This window comes from Salvelinus alpinus, chromosome 35 (assembly GCF_045679555.1).
Source record: "Salvelinus alpinus chromosome 35, SLU_Salpinus.1, whole genome shotgun sequence".
NCBI classification, from domain to species: Eukaryota; Metazoa; Chordata; class Actinopteri; order Salmoniformes; family Salmonidae; genus Salvelinus; species Salvelinus alpinus.
This window is the reverse complement of record NC_092120.1, coordinates 14,290,261-14,312,592: the sequence shown is the minus strand read 5'-3', so window position 1 is coordinate 14,312,592 and position 22,332 is coordinate 14,290,261. Positions and strand designations below refer to the sequence as shown.

Sequence of the window (22,332 nt, the reverse complement as noted above, 5' to 3'; positions counted from 1 at the left end):
AGACAGACTCAGGACCGAACCTGCTTAGCTTCAGAGACCAGCAGTGGGATGCAGGGTGGTATGCTGCTGGTATGTACTCTCTCGCTTTCAATCGGTACATTTCCATGATACATCCCCGTTCACTCTCTTTCTCTGTAAAAATGTTTCAGCGCCACCGAACCACGGACATGGTACAGGCCCTGCTGTCTGCCTGTCTGTTGGTCTGTTGGTCATTCAGTCTACCTGTCAGTCTGTGTCTGCCTGTCTGTTCATCTATTCATCACTTTATATATTAAAATGCCATATGTTTCTGTGGCATGTTATCTACCAATGGAGGAGCGTAAAAAAAATAATAGCATTCCTTTCTAGCAAGATAAGCACTCTCTTCCCACGCATGTGAAATAGCTGTGAAATTTCATCTCAAAGGAGTGCATTAGTGCCAATTACTAGCAAATCTGCACTGATTAGATAAGGATGCCCTAAAATGGAAAGCAGCTTTCCCAAACTTAAGACCATAGTTAGATTGTCACAATGCACCCTCCACCATTGCTACTCAGATCCCAGTGAAACATTGATACCACAGTACATTTATTTGTGATGAATCAATTATTATTGGTGAACAAATAAGGTCCTGTATATGAACTGTGACTGTCCTCTTTCTCTTCCCACATTATCCAATACATCTGTTCCAATTACCCACATAAACTACATCATCAATGAACTCAACTCAGCAAAAAAAGAAACGTCCTCTCACTGTCAACTGCGTTTCTTTTCAGCAAACTTAACATGTGTAAATATTTGTATGAACATAACAAGATTCAACAACTGAGACATAAACTGAACAAGTTCCACAGACATGTGACTAACAGAAATGGAATAATGTGTCCCTGAAAAAGGGGGGGGTCAAAATCAAAAGTAACAGTCAGTATCTGGTGTGGCCACCAGCTTCATTAAGTACTGGAGTGCATCTCCTCCTCATGGACTGCACCAGATTTGCCAATTCTTGCTGTGAGATGTTACCACTCTTCCACCAAGGCAAGTTCCCGGACATTTCTGGGGGAATGGCCCTAGCCCTCACCATCCGATCCAACAGGTCCCAGACGTACTCAATGGGATTGAGATCCGGGCTCTTCGCTGGCCATGGCAGAACACTGACATTGCTGTCTTGCAGGAAGTGAGCAGTATGGTTGGTGGCATTGTCATGCTGGAGGGTCATGTCAGGATGAGCCTGCAGGAAGGGTACCACATGAGGGAGGAGGATGTCTTCCCTGTAACGCACAGCGTTGAGATTGCCTGCAATGACAACAAGCTCAGTCCGATGATGCTGTGACACACCACCCCAGACCATGACGGACCCTCCACCTCCAAATTGATCCTGCTCCAGAGTACAGGCCTCGGTGTAACGCTCATTCCTTCGACGATAAACGCAAATACGACCATCACCTCTGGTGAGACAAAACCGTGACTTGTCAGTGAAGAGCACTTTTTGCCAGTCCTGTCTGGTCCAGCGACGGTGGGTTTGTGCCCATAGGCGACGTTGTTGCCAGTGATGTCTGGTGAGGACCTGCCTTACAACAGGCCTACAAACCCTCAGTCCAGCCTCTCTCAGCCTATTGTGGACAGTCTGAGCACTGATGAAGGGATTGTGATTTCCTGGTGCAACTCAGGCAGTTGTTGTTGCCATTCTGTACTTGTCCCGCAGGTGTGATGTTCAGATGTACCGATCCTGTGCAGGTGTTGTTACACGTGGTCTGCCACTGCGAGGATGATCAGCTGCCCATCCTGTCTCCCTGTAGTGCTGTCTTAGGCATCTCACAGTACGGACATTGCAATTTATTGCCCTGGCCACATCTGCAGTCCTCATGCCTCCTTGCAGCATGCCTAAGGCACGTTCACGCAGATGAGCAGGGACCCTGGGCATCTTTCTTTTGATGTTTTTCAGTCAGTAGAAAGGCCTCTTTAGTGTCCTAAGTTTTCATAACTGTGACCTTAATTGCCTACCGTCTGTAAGCTGTTAGTGTCTTAACGACCGTTCCACAGGTGCATGTTCATTAATTGTTTATGGTTCATTGAACAAGCATGGGTGTCACGCCCTGACCTGAGATATCTCTGTTTTCTTTATATTTTGGTTAGGTCAGGGTGTGACTAGGGTGGGTACGTTATTTTTTGTATTTTCTCGGGTTTTGTAGGTCTAGGTGATTTGTATGTCTATGGTGGCCTGATATGGTGCCCAATCAGAGGCAGCTGTTTATCGTTGTCTCTGATTGGGGATCAAATTTAGGTAGCCATTTTCCCTTTGGTGTTTGTGGGTTCTTGTTCTATGTTTAGTTGCCTGTCTGCACTACTCATATTAGCCTCACGGTTCGTTTTGTTATTTTGTTAGTTTGTTCAGTGTTCATTCTTAAATAAAGAAGAATGTACGCATACCACGCTGCACCTTGGTCTCCTCCTTACAACGGCCGTGACAACGGGAAACTGTTTTTAAACCTTTTACAATGAAGATCTGCAAACTTATTTAGATTTTTACGAATTATCTTTTAAAGACAGTCTCCTGAAAAAGGGCCATTTATTTTTTTGCTGAGTTTAGTATGATTGACTAAATATTGGCATGTTATTGCTGTTCAACATCAGACTACATTACACCCATCCCATTCCAAACCCTGGGGAATATCCTTATAGTTTAGTTCTGGAAGGAATGACACTCTTCTCCCCACCCTTAAAAAGGCAAAAATTGGAAAAGAGATACTATGAGTAAAGGCAACATTTTCTTTAATATTAGCTTTGCTTTGTAGCTGTTTACAGCCTGTTGTTAGCCCTCACTCAGCTCATCACATCTTTAAATCGTTATTTATTGGAGTTATATATCTTTTATACGGGCTGTTACACAAGCAGCAACAGGATGAGAGGGACAAAGTGGCTTTAAAGCTGCCGACGTTCAATCAAACTCTTTTTAAAGGGGTGTTTGATTTTCTAAAGGGATAGTGTCAGGTCTATTAAGAAGCGAACAAAGGAAAACCATCTTCTTGATTGATGTATGGTTGCCATGGTTATTCAAAATGGGGCATCTGTGGCCAATGGGGATTGAGAACATCCATACAGTCTCTGTTTTGGGACCATAACCCTAATCTATATGGAATTAAGACTGGAAGATGACATTCATCTGCACTTGTCCCATATTTGTAAAAAGACACAGTAAAATTCATTCAGATGTAGATTCTAAATTTGACCAGTATTGCCACAGCAAAACAACAGGATTTGAACGTTTAGTCCATAAAGTTGGTTGATGGGTGGTTAGGCTATTAGCTACCTGAAAAGTGCAATACTGTTAATATAACCGTGTGGTAGTGCAGGTTTTCAGTGAATTTATGTCAATTATGAAGCCCATGTGGATTTCCTGTGGTGCAGGAAAGAAAAAGAGTGATCAAATGAAGATCCTACACCAGTAGATAGATGAGTTGCATGGATTATACCATGGGTCATGTGACACAGAGCAGAGTATTCAAAGGATGTTTCCAAAGTGTGTCTGGCACAATTGTTCCACTGAAAATGGCTAAGCTGTATTATCATTATCCAACATTGTAATGAACCAAAAACATTGAAAATATATATATAAAAATAACTCAAAATACTGAGTATCTTCAAAGCAGCTGTACAACTACATAATTACATACACAAATTATTAAATGCAACAAAACACAACAACAACAATTTGCAGATTACACTTGAGAAACCACTGCACACATCAATTTAATATTTCGATTTTGTTATCAAACCTCTGCACACATTTACCTTGTTTTATGCATACAATGAGATAAACATTATACTCTTACTGTAAAACGAACAATAAAATGAAATTCCTTAAATGACACACTAGGACATTCAATCCCAACCACAATCCCATTTTGTCCCAATACAATGTATAATTTCCATAGTGGAAACCATTCCGCAGTTGCTGTTGATTTGATGGAACCGTTTGTGTATGGCTCTTACCATCATAGCAGACAAAGGATTTTCGATCACTACAGGGCACATCATTCCAGTCTCTACTATCCCCATTTTCCTCTCTATTGTTACACAGTGCTGATCGCTATGCTTATTATTGGGTTGACCGGTCCATCAGTTTTGAAACCCTGTACTTTCTCATCAGTGCTATTAGCCAATAATCATGTCCAGTTGGTAATGTTATCATACAGTCCTATCCAGGCCAAGTCAGTATAATCAGCCGTAATGTTATCATACAGTCCTATCCAGGCCAAGTCAGTATAATCAGCCGTAATGTTATTCGGTGTAGTCATATCCTCCATGTTGTCTATGGGGGCCAGGTCAATATACTTCTCTCTGCAGTAGCTCTGTGCTTAGGCCTAGGTCATGGGCAAGTTCACATAGTAATAGTCATAGGGAAGGCATGCGCTGGGATGAACCCTGAAAAGGGAGAACTTGTTTGTGATGTATGTTTTCCTGTAGAAAAGCTGCAAACCACAGGAGGGAGGACAGCTCATTATAATGACTGGAATGGAGTAAATGGAATGGTATCAAACACATGGAAACCATGTGTTTGATGAGTTCGATACCATTCCATAAATTCCGTTCCAGCCATTACTTTGAGCCTGTCCTCCCAAATTAAGGTGCCACCAACCTCCTGTGTTGCAAGCAAAATTCCTGGGCATAATTAAACAGGTACACACCAAAAAATTTGGGTTCTTCAAGGGTTTTTTGGGAACGGTTGATGGTTCTGTGTGGAACCATACAGTCTCAAATAATCCTTTGAGCCCTTCAATGGTTATTTGCTTTTCAGAGAAGGGTTATTTCCTCTTTTAGTGATAATTAAAATGCAGAAGCGTCTCATTCAAATATTTTGGGGCGTGGTTTGTTCACAGCTCTTTTTGTGCAATCGTGAGTGAGCTTCATTCCAGTTGATCTAATCTGTTGTTTTATGCTAGTACATGTTATTTATGGCTATGACCAGTGACGGTGCCCTGTGAAAGACTCACGTATGGCCTTGCGTCAATTGAGAACGATTGACTAAGTCAGTAGTTCTCAAATCTCTCCTCAGGGACCCGCAGCCTTTCCAGAGCTAGCACACCTGGTTCAACTTGTTAATTAACACAATATTAAAACCTACAGAATTTTTACAATATAATATGACTATTAAACTAGGATAAAAAACCCTATATGGTTCTACAAAGAACCTTTGAATTTGAGATAGGTTCTATAAAGAACCATTCTCCATAAAGGTTCTATAAACAACCATAAAAAAGGGTTCTATATAGCCCCAAAATGGGTTAGAACCATAGCGGAACCTTTTTTTGGTGCTATATAGAACCTTTTTTTATGTTTCTTTATAGAACCATAGGAAAGGGTTCTTTATAGCACCATACAGGTTCAATTGAGAATCTGATGAGCATGGTACTTTATATAACCTTTTAAAAAATCCATATAGAACCAAAAAGGGTTCCGCTGTGGTTACAAGCCAAAGAACTCTTCTTAGGCACTTTATAGAAACATTTGTTTTTAGTGTGTAGAAGGTGAGGTGAGGTTAATGCAGGTCACATCAGGTCAGGGGTAGTCTCGTCCACCAGCCAGCTCTAGCAATTAGCCTGGTGTCACGACTTCCGCCAAAGTCTGTCCCTCTCCTTGTTCGGGCGGCGTACGGCGGTCGACGTCACCGGCCTTCTAGCCATCGCCGATCCACTTTTCATTTTCCATTTGTTTTGTCCTTGTCTTACACACCTGGTTTCAATCCCCCAATTACTTGTTCATTATTTAACCCTCTGTTCCCCCATGGTTGTTTGTGAGTGATTGTGTGTTTGTAATATGGTCTGTTATTTTGGGCTCGATTTATTGTGTTGTATTTGTGAATATTTGAGTAAATTACATTTATTACTCATATCTGCTGTCCTGCGCCTGACTCCTCTACACCAGCTACACACAGGCACTATTACACCTGGGGACGAGGTTCCGCTTAGTTATTAGGACATGCAGTAGCTACATTTCCTGGGGTCCACATAAAACTTACAAATACATGAAAAAGTACTGAACTGTTATAGACAAGAACAACATAAGATATGACTTTTTTTAAGACACCAAGAGACAACAAAAATACTATTTACACACTATTCATATAAACATATTTATATTCTTATATACAATACAGTTCAATTAGATCTTTAAAAAGAGGAGAGGTTCTGTCATACAATATGTATTTCTTTATCAGATGTTTTGCTTTTTGCAGTAACCTCTGGTTGCAGAGCATTCCATGATGACATGGCTCTATACATAACTGAGCGACGCATTAAATCTGTTTTCGGTTTGGGTACCGGTCAGGTGAGGTGAGGAATGAGGATGGGTGGGGTGCATTATGGAAAAGCGTTCTTCGGAGAGTTCTTAGAAAAGTTCTTAGAAGAGTTCTTTGAAAGCTAGCATTCTATATAGTGCCAAATAAGGGTTATTTGGCTTGTAACCATAGCAGATCCCTTATTTGTGCTATGTATAACCTTTTTTTTTAAAGGTTCTATGAAGAACTTTGTTCATTTAGTATTTAGTGGGATCTCCATTAGCTGCCACCAAGGCAGCAGCTACTCTTCCTGGGGTCCCAACAGGGTTAAAACAGTTAACAAAACACAAAACACAACAACCGCCATAAATAATACAATACATCATACAAGACATTATTACTCTTTTATTACACATTAACAATATAAAATCCATAATACCTCAATATAATGTGTGTTAGAGTGTGAGTGCGTTTGTGTGTGTGTCTCTTCACAGTCCGCGTTGTGCCGTGAGCTGTTGTTTTATTGCTCACTTGAGTTACTTGATGTGGAAGAGAGTTCCATGTAGTCACGGCTCTATGTAGTACTGTGTGTTTCCCAGAGTCTGTTCTGGACTTGGGGACTATGAAGAGACCCCTGGTGGCATGTCTTGTGGAGTATGTATGTGTGTCTGAGCTGTGTGTTAGCTATTTGAACATGTGCCTTCATGTCAATACCTCTCACAAAGACAAGTAGTGATGCAGTCCATCTCTCTTCTACTTTGAGCCAGGAGATACTGACATACATGTCATTGATATTTAGCCCTCCTTGTACATTTAAGGGCCAGCCGGGCTGCTCTTTTCTAGGCTAATTGTATGTAGCATTGTTCTTCTTTGTGGCACTTGACCATACAACTACAATGTTTCCAGATACTTTGAGGTTGTAACATACATTGTTTTAGCCCAATAATGCTAATGCTAGTATTTTTTTAGATTTAAGTATCCCTTTAATTCAACAGTGGTGAGGGGAAACTCTAGGAAAGCCTGTATGTCCATGATCTAGCTAGCTGGTGCTGGTCAACTTTTCAGGACACCAAACAAATGAAAAACAAAAGTCAACCAATAGCGGTCTAGAATTTGGTAGACCTTCACACTCAAACTTTTACGCAAAAAACTATATGGCGTCCCTCAGCATTTGCCTTTTGTTTGATCAGACAGTGTTTGTTTAATCTTTATTTTATAAGGCAGGTCAATTAAGTACACATTCATACTTCCAATGACAGCCTGAATGACGGTGTGTGTGTGTGGGGAGGGCACAATCCCTGATGATACTATGTGTAAAACATAATTCTCTGAGCACGCTGAAATGAAATGTGTTATTCTAGGACAGAATTGATGCTCATTGTGCCAGTCTGGCCCCCCAGACTCTGAACCACATATACCCCTGCCACATATACCCCTGGCGACGTGTGTATGAATCCCATCTCAGCCCTTCCTGTCTCGCTAATACATTCTGACTATCACTGTTCATAAAACTATACAAATATTAAATATTTAAAACTAATTGATGCTCATTATTGCTTCTTCAGGGCATTTTAATGCAGAGTCTTACATCCATTAAAATACAAGCTATAACTTATTCATAAGTCAGAATTTTGTTGAATTGAGTGTACTTTGTACTTACCTTACACTCATGCAGCATCCGTTACACTGGCTGGCGTATTTTTTATTTGACCTTTATTTAACTAGGCAAGTCAGTTAAGAACAAATTCTTATTTTCAATGACGGCCTAGGAACAGAGGTTAACTGCCTTGTTCAGGGGCAGAATGTCAGATTTTTACCTTGTCAGCTCGGGGATTCAATCTTGCAACCTTTCGGTTACTAGTCGCTCTAACCACCTGTATAAACCAGCTACAGACTCCACTTCTGTCAGTCTCTGGGCAGCTCCTCTGCTCATGTTTTTGGACATTGTACTTTGTACTACAAAAAAAATATAAAAATTATTCTTTTGAAATAAACATTTGCACATTTCTATGCTAATGTATTGATATCAGTTTCCAACATGGAAATAGTGGTCCGACATAAAAATGTGGACAGCGAGCCCTTGTGGAGGAACCTAGTCACTGTATTCCAGGTCCACATTGTGGTTACAGAGTTGGGTGGTCACTTTAAGTGAGGGTTGTTAAACTCATTCCATGGAGGGCCTAGTGTCTGCAGGTTTTTGTTTCTTCCTTTCAATTAAGCCCTAAACAACCAGATGTGTGGAATTCATTACTAATTAGTGACCTTAATTCATCAACCAAGGGCTCCCAAGTGGCGCAGCGGTCTAAGGCACTGCATCTCAGTGCAAGAGGCATCACTACAGTCCCTGGATTGAATCCAGGCTGAAACACATCTGGCTGTGATTTGGAGCATAACTGGCCCAGTGTCGTCTGGGTTTGGCTGTCATTGTAAATAAGAATTTGTTCTTAACTGACTTGCCTAGTTAAATAAAGGTACTTTTTTTTTTTAAGTACAAGGGAGGAGCGAAAACCCGCAGACACTCGGCTTTCATTGGAATGAGTTTGACACCTGTGCTTTAGGCCAATAAATTGAACCTGGTTTGTAATATGGAAAATCACTATACAATAACAGTAGCCCTACAAATGATATCACAACGTAACTAACCACATACCTAGTTCTTAGTGCTTTACCCCTCATAGATGCTCATCTTAGATCACCAAACGAGTTCAAACATATTGCACACAGAAAACTCAACACCGTAAATAACTTCACTTGTATTTATTTATACTATTTATATATATTTATATGATAGATATAGCATAACTATTATTTACAAACTGCAATCTTGTCAGTAAAAGGAGACAAATACAGACATTCAACAAAAAAAAACAACAGATGGGAAACAATATCAGTTTTAAAGTCAGTGCTGTGCTGAAATGCCAGGAGGTAAAGTCAAATCCACCCAGTAACTCCTCACTGTGGGGAATCAGCTAAGGAACACTTCAGTATCATCGTGTTCACATCATGCACACATGATGTGGGTCTGTGCTGACATGTGTGATTTTGGAGGTTGACAGTCCACAACACAATGTGCAAAGTTGTGTTGCTGAAAAAGTGTACTATGAACAACTCCCCAGAAGGAGGCGTGGTAGTAGCAGCTAACAAAGTCATGCAAAAATGTCATATTCAGACAAATTAAATACCCTACACAAAGGACAGTAAAGATGACAATGCAGTTGAACAATTCAAAAATAAATAAATGACTCCTTCCTCGGAGGGTTGGGAGCGACAATGTCAAGTTGTTCACTTAAGGATAGCCATGCAATTGCACCAATTATCAGATTCATCAAGCATTCTTTTTGATAGATGCTTACATTGAGTCTTGAGGGATTTTTTCAAACATATTGGGTCGAAAACAGTGACCATTTGATATTGCGCGTCGAATGAAACATCCAATAGATAGCATAATCATCACATTCACACTGCTCGTGAGCAACACACTTTGGAATTAATTGAATTTACCAAACAAAACCAAGTAGTTCTGCACTTCATCATTTCAAAAAGCCAGTATAGCATTTCTTTATCTTTTTCTTTAAAAATAGAAAGGTGCCTCTAACTTGGTAAAACAACAACCCCACACACACACACACACACACACACACACACACACACACACACACACACACACACACACACACACACACACACACACACACACACACACACACACACACACACACACACACTCGTGTGTGCGGGCAATAGCTCAGTTCTCAAGCCTTCTCATATGACTAGAGTACAGTATCGTCTCTTCTCTGACCTTTGTCCCTATCAACATAGTCCAAAAGAAGAACTTCTCAATACATTCTGGAGAAATACACTGAGTTGGTTGACTGCAAACGGAAGGTCCTTAAGTTCTCCCCTTGGTCCTGGTATAGGAGTGACAGAGGAGGCCAGTCCTGGTTTCAAAGTGTGGAAGGAGGGTATTAGGAGTCAGATGAGCCCTATTGTGAGTGCCCCATTACGAGTGCACTTTGAAGGCCAGCAGTTCTTCAGAGTGTATGTTGTTGAGGGAGCGCAGCTCAGGCAGCTTCAGCAGCAGCTTGGTGAAGGTGGTAGTCTCCTTGGCGTGGTTCTTCATGATCAGACTCCGCAGCGCTCTGATCAGCCTGTCCTGCAGCGCCTCCACTGACTTCAAGTCCTGGATCCCCGAACGATCTGATCAGAGAACAGAGCATAAGAACAGTCTGTATCAAAGAAGGCTTTAGGTTTCATCGTACACATAAGTATTGTGTGTTAACACCAGTGGCTGAATGGTATGCACAGGACTGCGTTTTAAATGGCACTTTTGACCAAAGTAGTGCACTATACAGTGAGGGAAAAAAGTATTTGATCCCCTGCTGATTTTGTTCGTTTGCCCACTGACAATGAAATGATCAGTCTGTAATTTTAATGGTAGGTTTATTTGAACAGTGAGAGACAGAATATCAACAAAAAAATCCAGAAAAACGCATGTCAAAAATGTTATAAATTGATTTGCATTTTAATGAGGGAAATAAGTATTTGACCCCTCTGCAAAACATGACTTAGTACTTGGTGGCAAAACCCTTGTTGGCAATCACAGAGGTCAGATGTTTCTTGTAGTTGGCCACCAGGTTTGCACACATCTCAGGAGGGATTTTGTCCCACTCCTCTTTGCAGATCTTCTTCAAGTCATTAAGGTTTCGAGGCTGACGTTTGGCAACTCGAACCTTCAGCTCCCTCCACAGATTTTCTATGGGATTAAGGTCTGGAGACTGGCTAGGCCACTCCAGGACCTTAATGTGCTTTTTCTTGAGCCACTCCTTTGTTGCCTTGGCCGTGTGTTTTGGGTCATTGTCATGCTGGAATACCCATCCACGACCCATTTTCAATACCCTGGCTGAGGGAAGGAGGTTTTCACCCAAGATTTGACGGTACATGGCCCCGTCCATCGTCCCTTTGATGCTGTGAAGTTGTCCTGTCCCCTTAGCAGAAAAACACCCCCAAAGCATAATGTTTCCACCTCCATGTTTGACGGTGGGGATGGTTTCTTGGGGTCATAGGCAGCATTCCTCCTCCTCCAAACACGGCAAGTTGATTTGATGCCAAAGAACTCCATTTTGGTCTCATCTGACCACAACACGTTCACCCAGTTATCCTCTGAATCATTCAGATGTTCATTGGCAAACTTCAGACGGGCATGTATATGTGCTTTCTTGAGCAGGGGGACCTTGCGGGCGCTGCAGGATTTCAGTCCTTCACGGCGTAGTGTGTTACCAATTGTTTTCTTGGTGACTATGGTCCCAGCTGCCTTGAGATCATTGACAAGATCCTCCTGTGTAGTTCTGGGCTGATTCCTCACCATTCTCATGATCATTGCAACTCCACGAGGTGAGATCTTACATGGAGCCCCAGGCCAAGGGAGTTTGACAGTTCTTTTGTGTTTCTTCCAATTGCAAATAATCGCACCAACTGTTGTCACCTACTCACCAAACTGCTTGGCAATGGTCTTGTAGCCCATTCCAGCCTTGTGTAGATCTACAATCTTGTCCCTGACATCCTTGGAGAGCTCTTTGGTCTTGGCCATGGTGGAGAGTTTGGAATCTGATTGATTGATTGCTTCTGTGGATAGGTGTCTTTTATACAGGTAAGAAACTGAGATTAGGAGCACTCCCTTTAAGAGTGTGCTCCTAATCTCAGCTCGTTACCTGTATGAAAGACACCTGGGAGCCAGAAATCTTTCTGATTGAGAGGGGGTCAAATACTTATTTCCCTCATTAAAATGCAAATCAATTTATAACATTTTTGACATGCGTTTTTCTGGATATTTTTGTTGTTATTCTGTCTCTCACTGTTCAAATAAACCTACCATTAAAATTATAGACTGATCATTTCTTTGTCAGTGGGCAAACGTACAAAATCAGCAGGGGATCAAATACTTTTTTCCCTCACTGTATAGGGAATAGGGTGTCATTTTAAACACAGGACCATAATACAGCCAGCCAGCCTGCCAGCCAACCAGTCAGCGAGAGGACAGCCAGCCAACCAGTCAGCCAGAGGACAGCCAGCCAGTCAGCCAGAGGACAGCCAGCCAGACCACCAGAGGACAGCCAGCCAACCAGTCAGCCAGAGGACAGCCAGCCAGCCAACCAGTCAGCCAGAGTACAGAGTACAGTGATATGAGGACAGTGTGTTTACAATTACAGTGTGTATAAAAGGACACTGTGTTTTACAAGGACACTGTTTACAGGGACAGTGTTATTTACCGGCGGAGACGAGGACGACGGCAATGAAGAGGCTCATCTCATCCTTGTCCAGCTGCAGAGCGGCCAGCTTCTCGCTGAAGTCACACATGGAGGTGAGCAGCTCCCCGGCCCGCAGCGAGCGCAGCAGCTCCAAGCTGTAACACTTCCCCGTCAGGAAGGTCACGGTGCGCTCGGACACGTCGAACAATGAAGCAAAGCGCACCATAAGCACCTGGAGAGAGAGAGGTGGGAGAGAGGGTGTGTTAGAACGGGGGTTTATGGTGACTAGCACTGGGCAACATACTGGCAGAATTCAACAGTGATAATGCCCACCTAACCCGGTTAGAGAGTTCAATGTTGAGTTAAAATACACTGGTACTCTACCATAACATATCTACAGACTGTAATATATTTAGCCAATTCAACACTTTGAGTTAAGGAGAGTATAATGTTCAGTTGGAACACGACAGCCAGAGTTGGGAAAGATCTATTTTTGGTGTCAGAGAGTCCAGGGATTCTTACCTCAAACGTTCCGTTTTTGAGCAGGCTGACTTGGTCGTACTCGGGGAGGTCTCGGAAGCCCGGGATCCTCTTGGCAAACCCCACAACCTCGCGCACGGCCGGGATGAAACTCAGGGAGAACTCCTCCCAGATCTCCTGGCTGCGCTGACTGGGGTCCACATAGAGACCAGGAATGACCTGGGGTGACAAGAGTCGAGAACAGGGCCCTCAGTTATGGAAAACAGAACACAGGAGCAATAATGCAGAAGAAACAAAATGGGGGGATTTAGAGGATAGGCCTTTTTAGGTATTTTCCATGTGTGCTTTAGGCATGGTTATGGGTTAATTTCAGGTGTGCAGTATACAATGCATTTCTACTGTAACATTTTGTAAAGAGACCTTGAATCTCCTTAATGTTTCAACGAAGGCAAATTAAATGATAAAAGGACACTCACCAAGTTTGTCTTGTGGTCCTGTAGGCTGTATGATGGTCCACTGTAACCATTGGAGACGGTCTGTACGTTGTGCATTGTGTTGTGGCTCCTGTGATGGAGGCTGTAGGAGGCTTCTGGCATGCCACCACTGGGGCCGCAGTTTAGCTGCGCAGGCTGCTGCTGGTAAACAACTCTCTCTTCCCGGTAGGGAATGTTGGTGACGTGTTGATGACTGCAACTAGGCTGGCAACCCCTGGTGTCTTCGTTGCAGCGGTTCCGGCTCTCCTGCAGTTCCTCCATGCGGCTGTCTCTCCTATCTTTTACAGTTTCCCCGGCGACCTGCGAAGGCGAATCCTCCACTTCCTCTTTGATGGGGTGTTGCTGCTCAAGGCGGTACGTGAATGTGCCCCGATGACACACCCTGGAAGGAGGAACCTCGTCATCACCGCTATCCGACGAATAGGAAGAGGCGGAGCTAGAGCTGGTCTCCATGGAGTCTTGAACGGAACGGGGTGAGGAAGGGTTGGAGTCTGATGAAGACGAGATAGATGAGGAAGAAGAGGCAGAGGAAGAGGAGATGCCGTCATTGGGGAGCACTTCCATGGGGCAGGGTGGACTCTGGGTGCCGTGGAGCATACTGTGGAGCTGGCTGTTGTTGTTCATCACCATGTTGTTCATGGCGTTCTGCATCTCCAACAGCATGCGCTGCTTCTCTCTCTTCGGGATGCGGCCAAACCTAACAGCTGGAGAAGGAAACCAAATAACACACATTAGTACATATATCACTAATAAGGGCTGAAATATCCCTACAGTCAGTCAATCCATCAAACTTGTAAAAGGAAACCCCTCACCCCCATTAACCCTTGTATTTCCTTTTGGGAAAAATTCAGTTATTATTATGTACATTTAAAAGTGGAGACTCACAGTCTCTAGACATGCCCACAGTCAGACACTTCTTGAAGCGGCACTGCTGACAGCGGTTCCTGTTGATCCTTATGACGGTGCAGTTCTCCATCTTCAGACACTTCTTATACCAGATGCTATGCTGGATGCTCCTCCTGAAGAAACCCTGAGAACAATCACAGAAAACATTGTTTGTGCACGGTTATTACCAAGTTAAAACCCGAATGATACTGTTAAAACACTTACGACACAGAGCCATTGAATAACATGAATGAAACCTAGGAATTGGCCGTGTGGCATTCCATGAGAAGCAGTCAGGACTAGTCTTACCTTACAGCCCTCGCAGGCGTGTACGCCATAGTGGAACCCTGAGGCCACGTCGCCGCACACCTTACACAACAACACCATGCCGTTGATCTCTGTAAGGAGAAACACACAGCAATGTTACTACTAATTCACACCTCTCTAACAAATGTACTATTCCACCCGTACATGATGATGACTCATGTAGACTTGAGAATACGAAATGCACCTATTACCTGGATTAGTGTGGCAACTCATACAATGCATTTCCTATCCTTTGCCATTCTGAATATATCTAGTATCCTTGCCATACTGAATGTATTTCCAGGACTGAAATACACTCACTGGTGATGCTGCTCTTGGCGGAAGTAGATCGCCCAGTCTTCTCTGTGCCGTGGCTACGTGGGTGCTTGGCTGTTGTAGCGCGGGCGATGTCCACCATGATTCCTACTGCCCGGCTTGGCAGTGAGGGATGAGGCGGAGACGAGCACAGGTAGCTGCTGCAGCTGTCACTCAAACAGGACTCCGGGTTGGAGGCGGAGCCAGAAGAGATGTAAGTTATTACACCACCTGAGGGGAGAAGGAAAAAAACACAAAAGGTTATTGGAATATAAGTCAAATATACGTCATATCAAAAACATAATATTGAAGTCATAATCTTGATGGCGTAATATTTTGTTACAACTAAGACGGACACAAATGATTATTCTAAGTTTTTACCCCATTGTATGTCAGAGTAAGGTTATAATAGTGATGGAAATCGACCAACTATTTCAAAGGTAAATAATAAACCATATATAAACATAATATAAACCATAAAACCTTATTAAAACATCTGCCTGATTACCCTTGCCACTCCCAATATAGAGCAGGACTTATGTCAGACCGTTTCCCCCCTTCGTCTCATTCGTCCTGTTGTTTGACCTGTTTTTACTACCTCATGCCTGGCGATACAATTACACCACTGTTACATAACAAGCGGACTCTATGGGTGTTTACAGTTATCCTAAATAGTACAGCAAGGCCTGCAGTCCCAGCCAGGGTCATATATGTCACCATTATTGAAGAACATTTTTGAACAAAAACACAAATAATCACAAAAATACTTTATTTAAAGACTTTTGGGCACAGGGTGACAAAGTGTGTTAGATGACACAGAAACCTAATCAAAATTGCAAATATCTTCCATTTGACCTAAATTACTTAACCCTCAAAAATATTTCACCCAATTGTTTGGGGAGCTTGGGGGTCCCTATTAATATATCCATCATAAAATGTGTCTAGTTTTCTATAGTACATATGATAAGTGGAACAAGGAAAATAAGCAATATATGAATAGAGAAACATCAACCACAAATAGTTCCAACCAATCACAATTAGAAGCTTTAAAGTCAAAACATCAAGAAACAAATAAACAGACTACTACTAATTACAACTAACACCTCATGTATAAATGTTTCTCACATTTCATATAAACATATAAACCAATATCCAAATGACTGTGTGTATGGGTGTGTTTGGAGGGTATAGCCTATATGTGCGAGTGTGTGTGTTTCAGTGTTTCTGAATGTGTGTTTCTGTGGGTTTCTGATTCAAAGCACACTCTGATTTCCAATTCTGTGTGGAACCTCAGGAAGCAGTTGCTGGTGGATGTGAAACAGAGGCGGACATCACATTTCTGGCACTTGGATTTTGGTGTACCTGTGCACCCTGGTACCTTGCATCTCCCCTTCTTTTTAGCCATAATCATCTGGTGGGCTGTGGCATCCAGGTGCACATCAGGGACTGGAATTGGAGCAGCGGGTCCTTTCCTCCTCCTCTCCTCATACTCACCAGCAATAGTGGAACTGGGACCACCTTTCTTGCGCTCCAGACTCTTTCCACTTTTGCATAGGCCTTCAGCGATGTATAACCTGAAGGTATACAGCTTCATTTGTTCCTTCTTTCTCATGCCAGTGCCCTTACAATCTCTTCAGTAGAGCCGCCAGGTGGTCACGATGATCATATCCAGGAAGTGGAACACCAGCCTGTGGTACCACCTCCTTGATCGGATTTTGTTCCGGTACAGTGCAATCAGTGAGTCAAGCAGATCCACCCCACCAATATTCTTGTTGTATTCTTTCACCATAGCAGGGCAGGGGACTTAGGTGATCATCTTTCGCTTGAGATCCCACCTGTCAACCTCAGGGATTTTTTGATGGCCTCCCATCTATTTAGTATCATGGTGACAGCTACTTGGGACACTCGGCAGGCTTTGTTCCAAAACATGCGGGTGCCTGGTAAACCAAACAACGACATGTACACCATAATACCCAGGAACTGCTCCAATTCTTTTGTTGTGAGGTTAAGGAGCTTGTTTGCTTTACATTGTACCGCATATAGATTTGACTGCCCTACAATAACTTCCAGAATGTCTTCAGAGAAAAACTGCATGAAGTACTGGAGGGGGCACATGATATCATCAGATCTTGAAAGCAGGTCCTGCCATTCTGGGTAAGCATTGAAGTATGCATTGTGGGGTGTTCTCCACCAGGGTTGGCGTGGAACATCAACCTCTGCTACATCTTCATCCTCAGTCTCATTGTCAACAGACAGGCATTCTCCTTGAAAAAAGAAAGCAGGAAGCACACATTTGAATGTGTCATATACCCTTCTTCATCCACTGACACGCATGCAAACACACACACACACACACACACACACACACACACACACACACACACACACACACACACACACACACACACACACACACACACACACACACACACACATTACTTTGCTGACTGACCCCTAACTGACCCCTGACCTCCTAACTGTCTCTCAAACCTGATTCGGGGATCCACTCTTCCTGACTCTCAAGCTCACTGTCCTCACTGTCAGAGGGAATGACCCTAACTGCTCGATGATGTTCCTTCCACCCATAAAATGTTGTTGTGTCCATTTCCTGGAAGTATCAGTAGATAGTAAAGTAAAAACATTGACTATGGTCATAATTATGCATCTGAGCACATCTCCACACTTTAGCATGTTATTGCCTGAACAAAATTGGTCTAACTGCACAATGTTGCCCTGAGGCAACAAACCAAAAAACTGTTTTAGTATATAAATAAAAACAAAATAAGTATTTAAACAATCAAACATACTTCTTTACATACTCATGCACATATTCTTTTTATATTAAGTTATTTCAATTTAAACATGTTAAAAAGTGATTTTATCTTACCAATTGGTGGCACTGTGTCCCATGCGGCTTTGCTTCCTGAAAGGACTGCTACACCCCCAGACAAAAGGCCACACTCACTTCAGCCCCTCATTTCATTGGACACAGACATGTCAGGTGATACTATAAATATTTATTTTATCCCAAAAAAATCAAAAGGTGGTGTGAGGTCCAAAAGGTAGTTTGTTGCCCCATAGAGGGTTAATGGTGTACCATCAAAACATGACACTACAGTGTAATGTGAAAACGAATGTGTTTCTGTAATCATTTGTATGCACTTATGTTACAAATGTAATTATTTGTAACATTTATTTTGGGGTTGGGTTTGTTATTTGTAACATTTATTTTGGGGTTGGGTTTGTCAGTTCTTCTATAATATATTATATTGAATAATACTCCCCTCTACAAAGCAAAAGAGCAGTAACTGGACATTCGGTCAAAAATGTGTTGACATTTATGATACATTAAATACATGATTTATCATGTGGACAAAATGTGTTTCAGATAAAATGGGACGTTATGTTTGCAGTGGCTGTTAAAAGTTAGTGAAACCGAAGAAAAAAGCAGTAAATGCAATCGCTCACCTCAGATACTGCTTTTAAAAAAAACCTTGAATCACTAAGCTTTGGGCTGTAGTTACTATGGTTTACCTTGGCATTATTTATTGTTGTTTGTTGAAACAAGTATCAAACCATATGACACTGACAACCACAAACACAAGTTTGCGTTGTAAAAAATCGTCATTCCAGTGGGTGTACCAAGCAAGAAGGCAGTAACTGCCAGATAACGTCAGAGGTAGGGTCAATATGAATACAAAATAAACTGAAAAAAAAACAGTTAACATCTCCAATCTGACTACAAATCATTTGGCTCGACAATTAAAAAACGCTGAAGTCATCTTTCTAAGTTTCCATTTATGAGCAGTTACTGCTCTTTTGCTTGACAGGGCACAATGATATATGCATTTTAGTTTTTTTGGCAAAAGCAAAGTTATTCTTGTAGTCATTGGTGTTAAATCACGTTATTACATAAGAATGTTGACATTATTAAACCAAATGCTTAAATATGGGCTAAATAAACCTAGCTAGGAAAATAATTAACCTGTTGCTTGGTGTACAGGAGGCTCAGACACAAAATCAACATAAATTTATATATTATACTATACTATGTAGCCCTAAATGTAGTTAATGGTCTCGAAGCCCTGGCCATGATGACCTAACCAGCTACGACTATTCGCTTCCAAAACCCACCCACATGTGGAGCTGTCATGTCTAAGAGACTAAATCTAGGTCACCAAATCCGCATCCTTCAGTCTCACGTCGACCTGCATACGGCCCTCAAACTTGGACTTAGTACAGATTTATGCAATGAATGCGTCACAGCCTCTTCTCGACCAATGAGCAGTGAGAGTCGAGAAGCATCGGCACATGGCTAGGCAGCTTGGTCCATGTGAGGTGAAGCAAAGCAGAACATTGTAGTGTCAAAACAAAAAACCCGTAGCGCAGTGGCATTCCTAACCCATAATACATGGCTTGACAATAAGCTGACCAGAAAAAAATCTATTGGAAGGTTTCTAATTGTGGTCCATATATAACTTATAAAAAGCACACAACTAAATAAAATGTGGACAGATAAATCAGATTGCACAAGCTTTTTCTAGAACAGATTCTTAGAACGACACATTGATTCTAGACAGCAACAGTAACACTATATTTGTAACAAAGTAACACATTTGCAAACAAGTAACTGATCAATGTAGCGAGAGGTGGACACTTTCAATTACATGACAAGATACATTGTAACATTGTAATAGCACGTATAATAAAGTCGGTTTTACCTGGCTTGATTGATCCCATGTCTGCAGGCACCTCGATTCAGGGAATATTTAGAGAAAGCAACCTATGCTGACTAAATGTCTTGTCAATAACTCGCCAGTTTGACTTTAAGGATTGCTAAATTCTATTATCCTTAGTAGCACAGTGGTTACACTGTAACAAACTCAAATTAAAAGCGTCGATCATCTAAAGCTCAACACTGTTTCTTATTTTAGTCTCAACTACATTTCTGTAGTAAATATTTGTAGCATGTATATAATTATCTGCACTCCCATGTCAGTATCCTGAACAAAACAAGTTCTGCTCTTCTTTCAGTCAAAACGTCCTAGACTTTTATGCGGCATCTAATTCAACCTGAATAGTTTTGTACATTTAAAGATATGTAACAAGATGAGAAACGCTGGACGAAGTCCCTTGTTGGATGACTCTTCTGTACGATGACTCTTCAGTACTCAATGTTCTAAATAGTGTGTTAACCATGTGACCCAGTTGTCAGCCACTCCCACTTGCCTGGGCGCTTGAGAGTCACCCAGTGACACACTTTTACAGACCAGAGGCAGAGTTAAAGGCTCAGTGCACTCAAAAACTTGAATTGCCTGTCTTATACACACAAACACTATATATCCACACTATGAGCTTGGAATAATACTGTGAAAATGATAATGCCATTTTATTGTAAGAGCTGTTTGAAAAGACCACCTGACATTTCAGCCTGTTTTGGTGGGATAGAGATTTGGCCTGCCTGGTGACAACACCAGGCGGCAAATTAGTTAATATACAAATAAGAGTTCCAAACCTCTCTGTCAATAACTAGTTTTCATCTCCCCACTCAGACCACTCCCAAACAGTCCTAGCAAAATTACTGCTTGAGAAATTGCTATTTTCTGAGAAGTTAATTGTTTGTTTTTTTCCATTAAAATGGAAAAACAATCACAGTAAGATACGTAATCCTTACCAAGAAATTATTTGATAGAGATAACCAAATAATGGCTGCATTGGACCTTTAACACAATGATAAACATAATCGGGACTGCTCCAAGCCAAACTCTGGACTGCTCTCTGCTCTCTACTGTTCCTGTAGGTTCATGCTCTACAACATTCGCAGAGTACGACCCTGCCTCACGCAGGAAGCGGCGCAGGTCCTAATCCAGGCACTTGTCATCTCCCGTCTGGATTACTGCAACTCGCTGTTGGCTGGGCTCCCTGCCTGTGCCATTAAACCCCTACAACTCATCCAGAACGCCGCAGCCCGTCTGGTGTTCAACTTTCCCAAGTTCTCTCACGTCACCCCGCTCCTCCGCTCTCTCCACTGGCTTCCAGTTGAAGCTCGCATCCGCTACAAGACCATGGTGCTTGCCTACGGAGCTGTGAGGGGAACGGCACCTCCGTACCTTCAGGCTCTGATCAGGCCCTACACCCAAACAAGGGCACTGCGTTCATCCACCTCTGGCCTGCTCGCCTCCCTACCTCTGAGGAAGTACAGTTCCCGCTCAGCCCAGTCAAAACTGTTCGCTGCTCTGGCACCCCAATGGTGGAACAAACTCCCTCACGACGCCAGGTCAGCGGAGTCAATCACCACCTTCCGGAGACACCTGAAACCCCACCTCTTTAAGGAATACCTAGGATAGGATAAAGTAATCCTTCTAACCCCCCCCCTTAAAAGAGTTAGATGCACTATTGTAAAGTGGTTGTTCCACTGGATATCATAAGGTGAATGCACCAATTTGTAAGTCGCTCTGGATAAGAGCGTCTGCTAAATGACTTAAATGTAAATGTTAAATGTCTCTCACGTTGACTGCCTCGCGTAACGTGAATCCATAGGCAGCGCATTGTAATTATCCATCCTCCATTGGATTACATCAAGGTGGTACAGAAGGAATGCAACATATGTATAGTTCAGAAATAGAACTCAAAAACTACAAACTCCTAACGGTACATAGGGGTTCTACTATTATTAATGTCAATAATAAAGAATATGCTAGAAAGCTTTGTGTCCCTACTGGAAAGTTACACAATCTGTTTGCGTACAAATTTGAGCACTGATGTCATCAACATTCAAAAGCCTGTATCATTCCTATCATAGACCTACTGCTCTAGTAAAGTCACACAGTGCAGGTAAAAGTCTGTCAACCTCAAATGCCAGATGTATTTTGACAGGCAAGAGTTAGTTTGATTAAAAGTAATCTGGCTAATACTACTGACGAGTGAGTGTACTTGGACTTTAAATGACTGTCTAGGGTCCATGTGAGATGGAAATAGATATTTGTTATTATTGGAATGACTTGCATAAGTGGTAAATATTTTGGTAAAAGTATTGTTTTTATGTATATTCATGCAGCTTAAAATCATTGTTCAACCGAGCATCTAAAACATTGTCCAACAGAGAGTGCTTCTAAAATGCTTACATCCATTTTCAACAAAAATAAATACAAAACCAAGAGTAATCCTAATCAGATATTGCCATACCGGTTATTAATTTCATGGTTTAAACCTCAGGGCCCAAAGTTTTTGTAGTTTCATTCAAATAATTTCACGTCCATTTAGAACAGCTGTTCTTTGGGAAGGGTAAAACAGCCACTTATTGGACTGCTGCAAAGCCACATTGGCATGTTGTACATACAGTGCATTTGGAAGG

The 22,332-nt window shown here is 42.1% G+C and overlaps 1 protein-coding gene across 7 annotated transcripts; it reads right to left on the bottom strand.

The window, feature by feature from the left end:
• Positions 1-8,995: 8,995 nt before the first annotated feature.
• Positions 8,996-20,160, bottom strand: LOC139564021 (nuclear receptor subfamily 1 group D member 2-like). 7 transcript variants are annotated; one of them, XM_071383176.1, is made up of 11 exons: positions 19,700-20,160; positions 17,866-17,951; positions 17,469-17,586; positions 16,341-17,242; positions 14,985-15,209; positions 14,667-14,755; positions 14,358-14,502; positions 13,455-14,176; positions 13,021-13,197; positions 12,520-12,730; positions 8,996-10,450 (listed from the first exon to the last, which is right to left on the bottom strand). In XM_071383176.1, exons 4-11 carry the CDS (start codon positions 16,588-16,590, stop codon positions 10,254-10,256), a joined length of 2,016 nt encoding a protein of 671 aa, XP_071239277.1. In that variant the 5' UTR covers positions 16,591-17,242; positions 17,469-17,586; positions 17,866-17,951; positions 19,700-20,160; the 3' UTR covers positions 8,996-10,253. The 7 variants fall into 7 exon arrangements, with proteins under 7 accessions (XP_071239277.1, XP_071239278.1, XP_071239275.1 ...); XM_071383177.1 differs by lacking the exons at positions 17,469-17,586; positions 17,866-17,951; XM_071383174.1 differs by lacking the exon at positions 19,700-20,160 and having other exon boundaries at positions 17,469-17,951.
• Positions 20,161-22,332: the final 2,172 nt, after the last annotated feature.

What these genes read in the sequence shown, in the direction of transcription:
- LOC139564021 (XM_071383176.1), bottom strand. Translation starts at nt 16,590, where the DNA reads ATGAGAAAGAAGGAACAAATGAAGCTGTATACCTTCAGGTTATACATC. An exon ending in CAAGGTACCAGGGTGCACAG is followed by an intron (nt 15,210 to 16,340) that starts GTACACCAAAAT and finishes TTCTCCCCTCAG; the next exon opens with GTGGTGTAATAACTTACATC. An exon ending in CGCCAAGAGCAGCATCACCA is followed by an intron (nt 14,756 to 14,984) that starts GTGAGTGTATTT and finishes TTCTCCTTACAG; the next exon opens with AGATCAACGGCATGGTGTTG.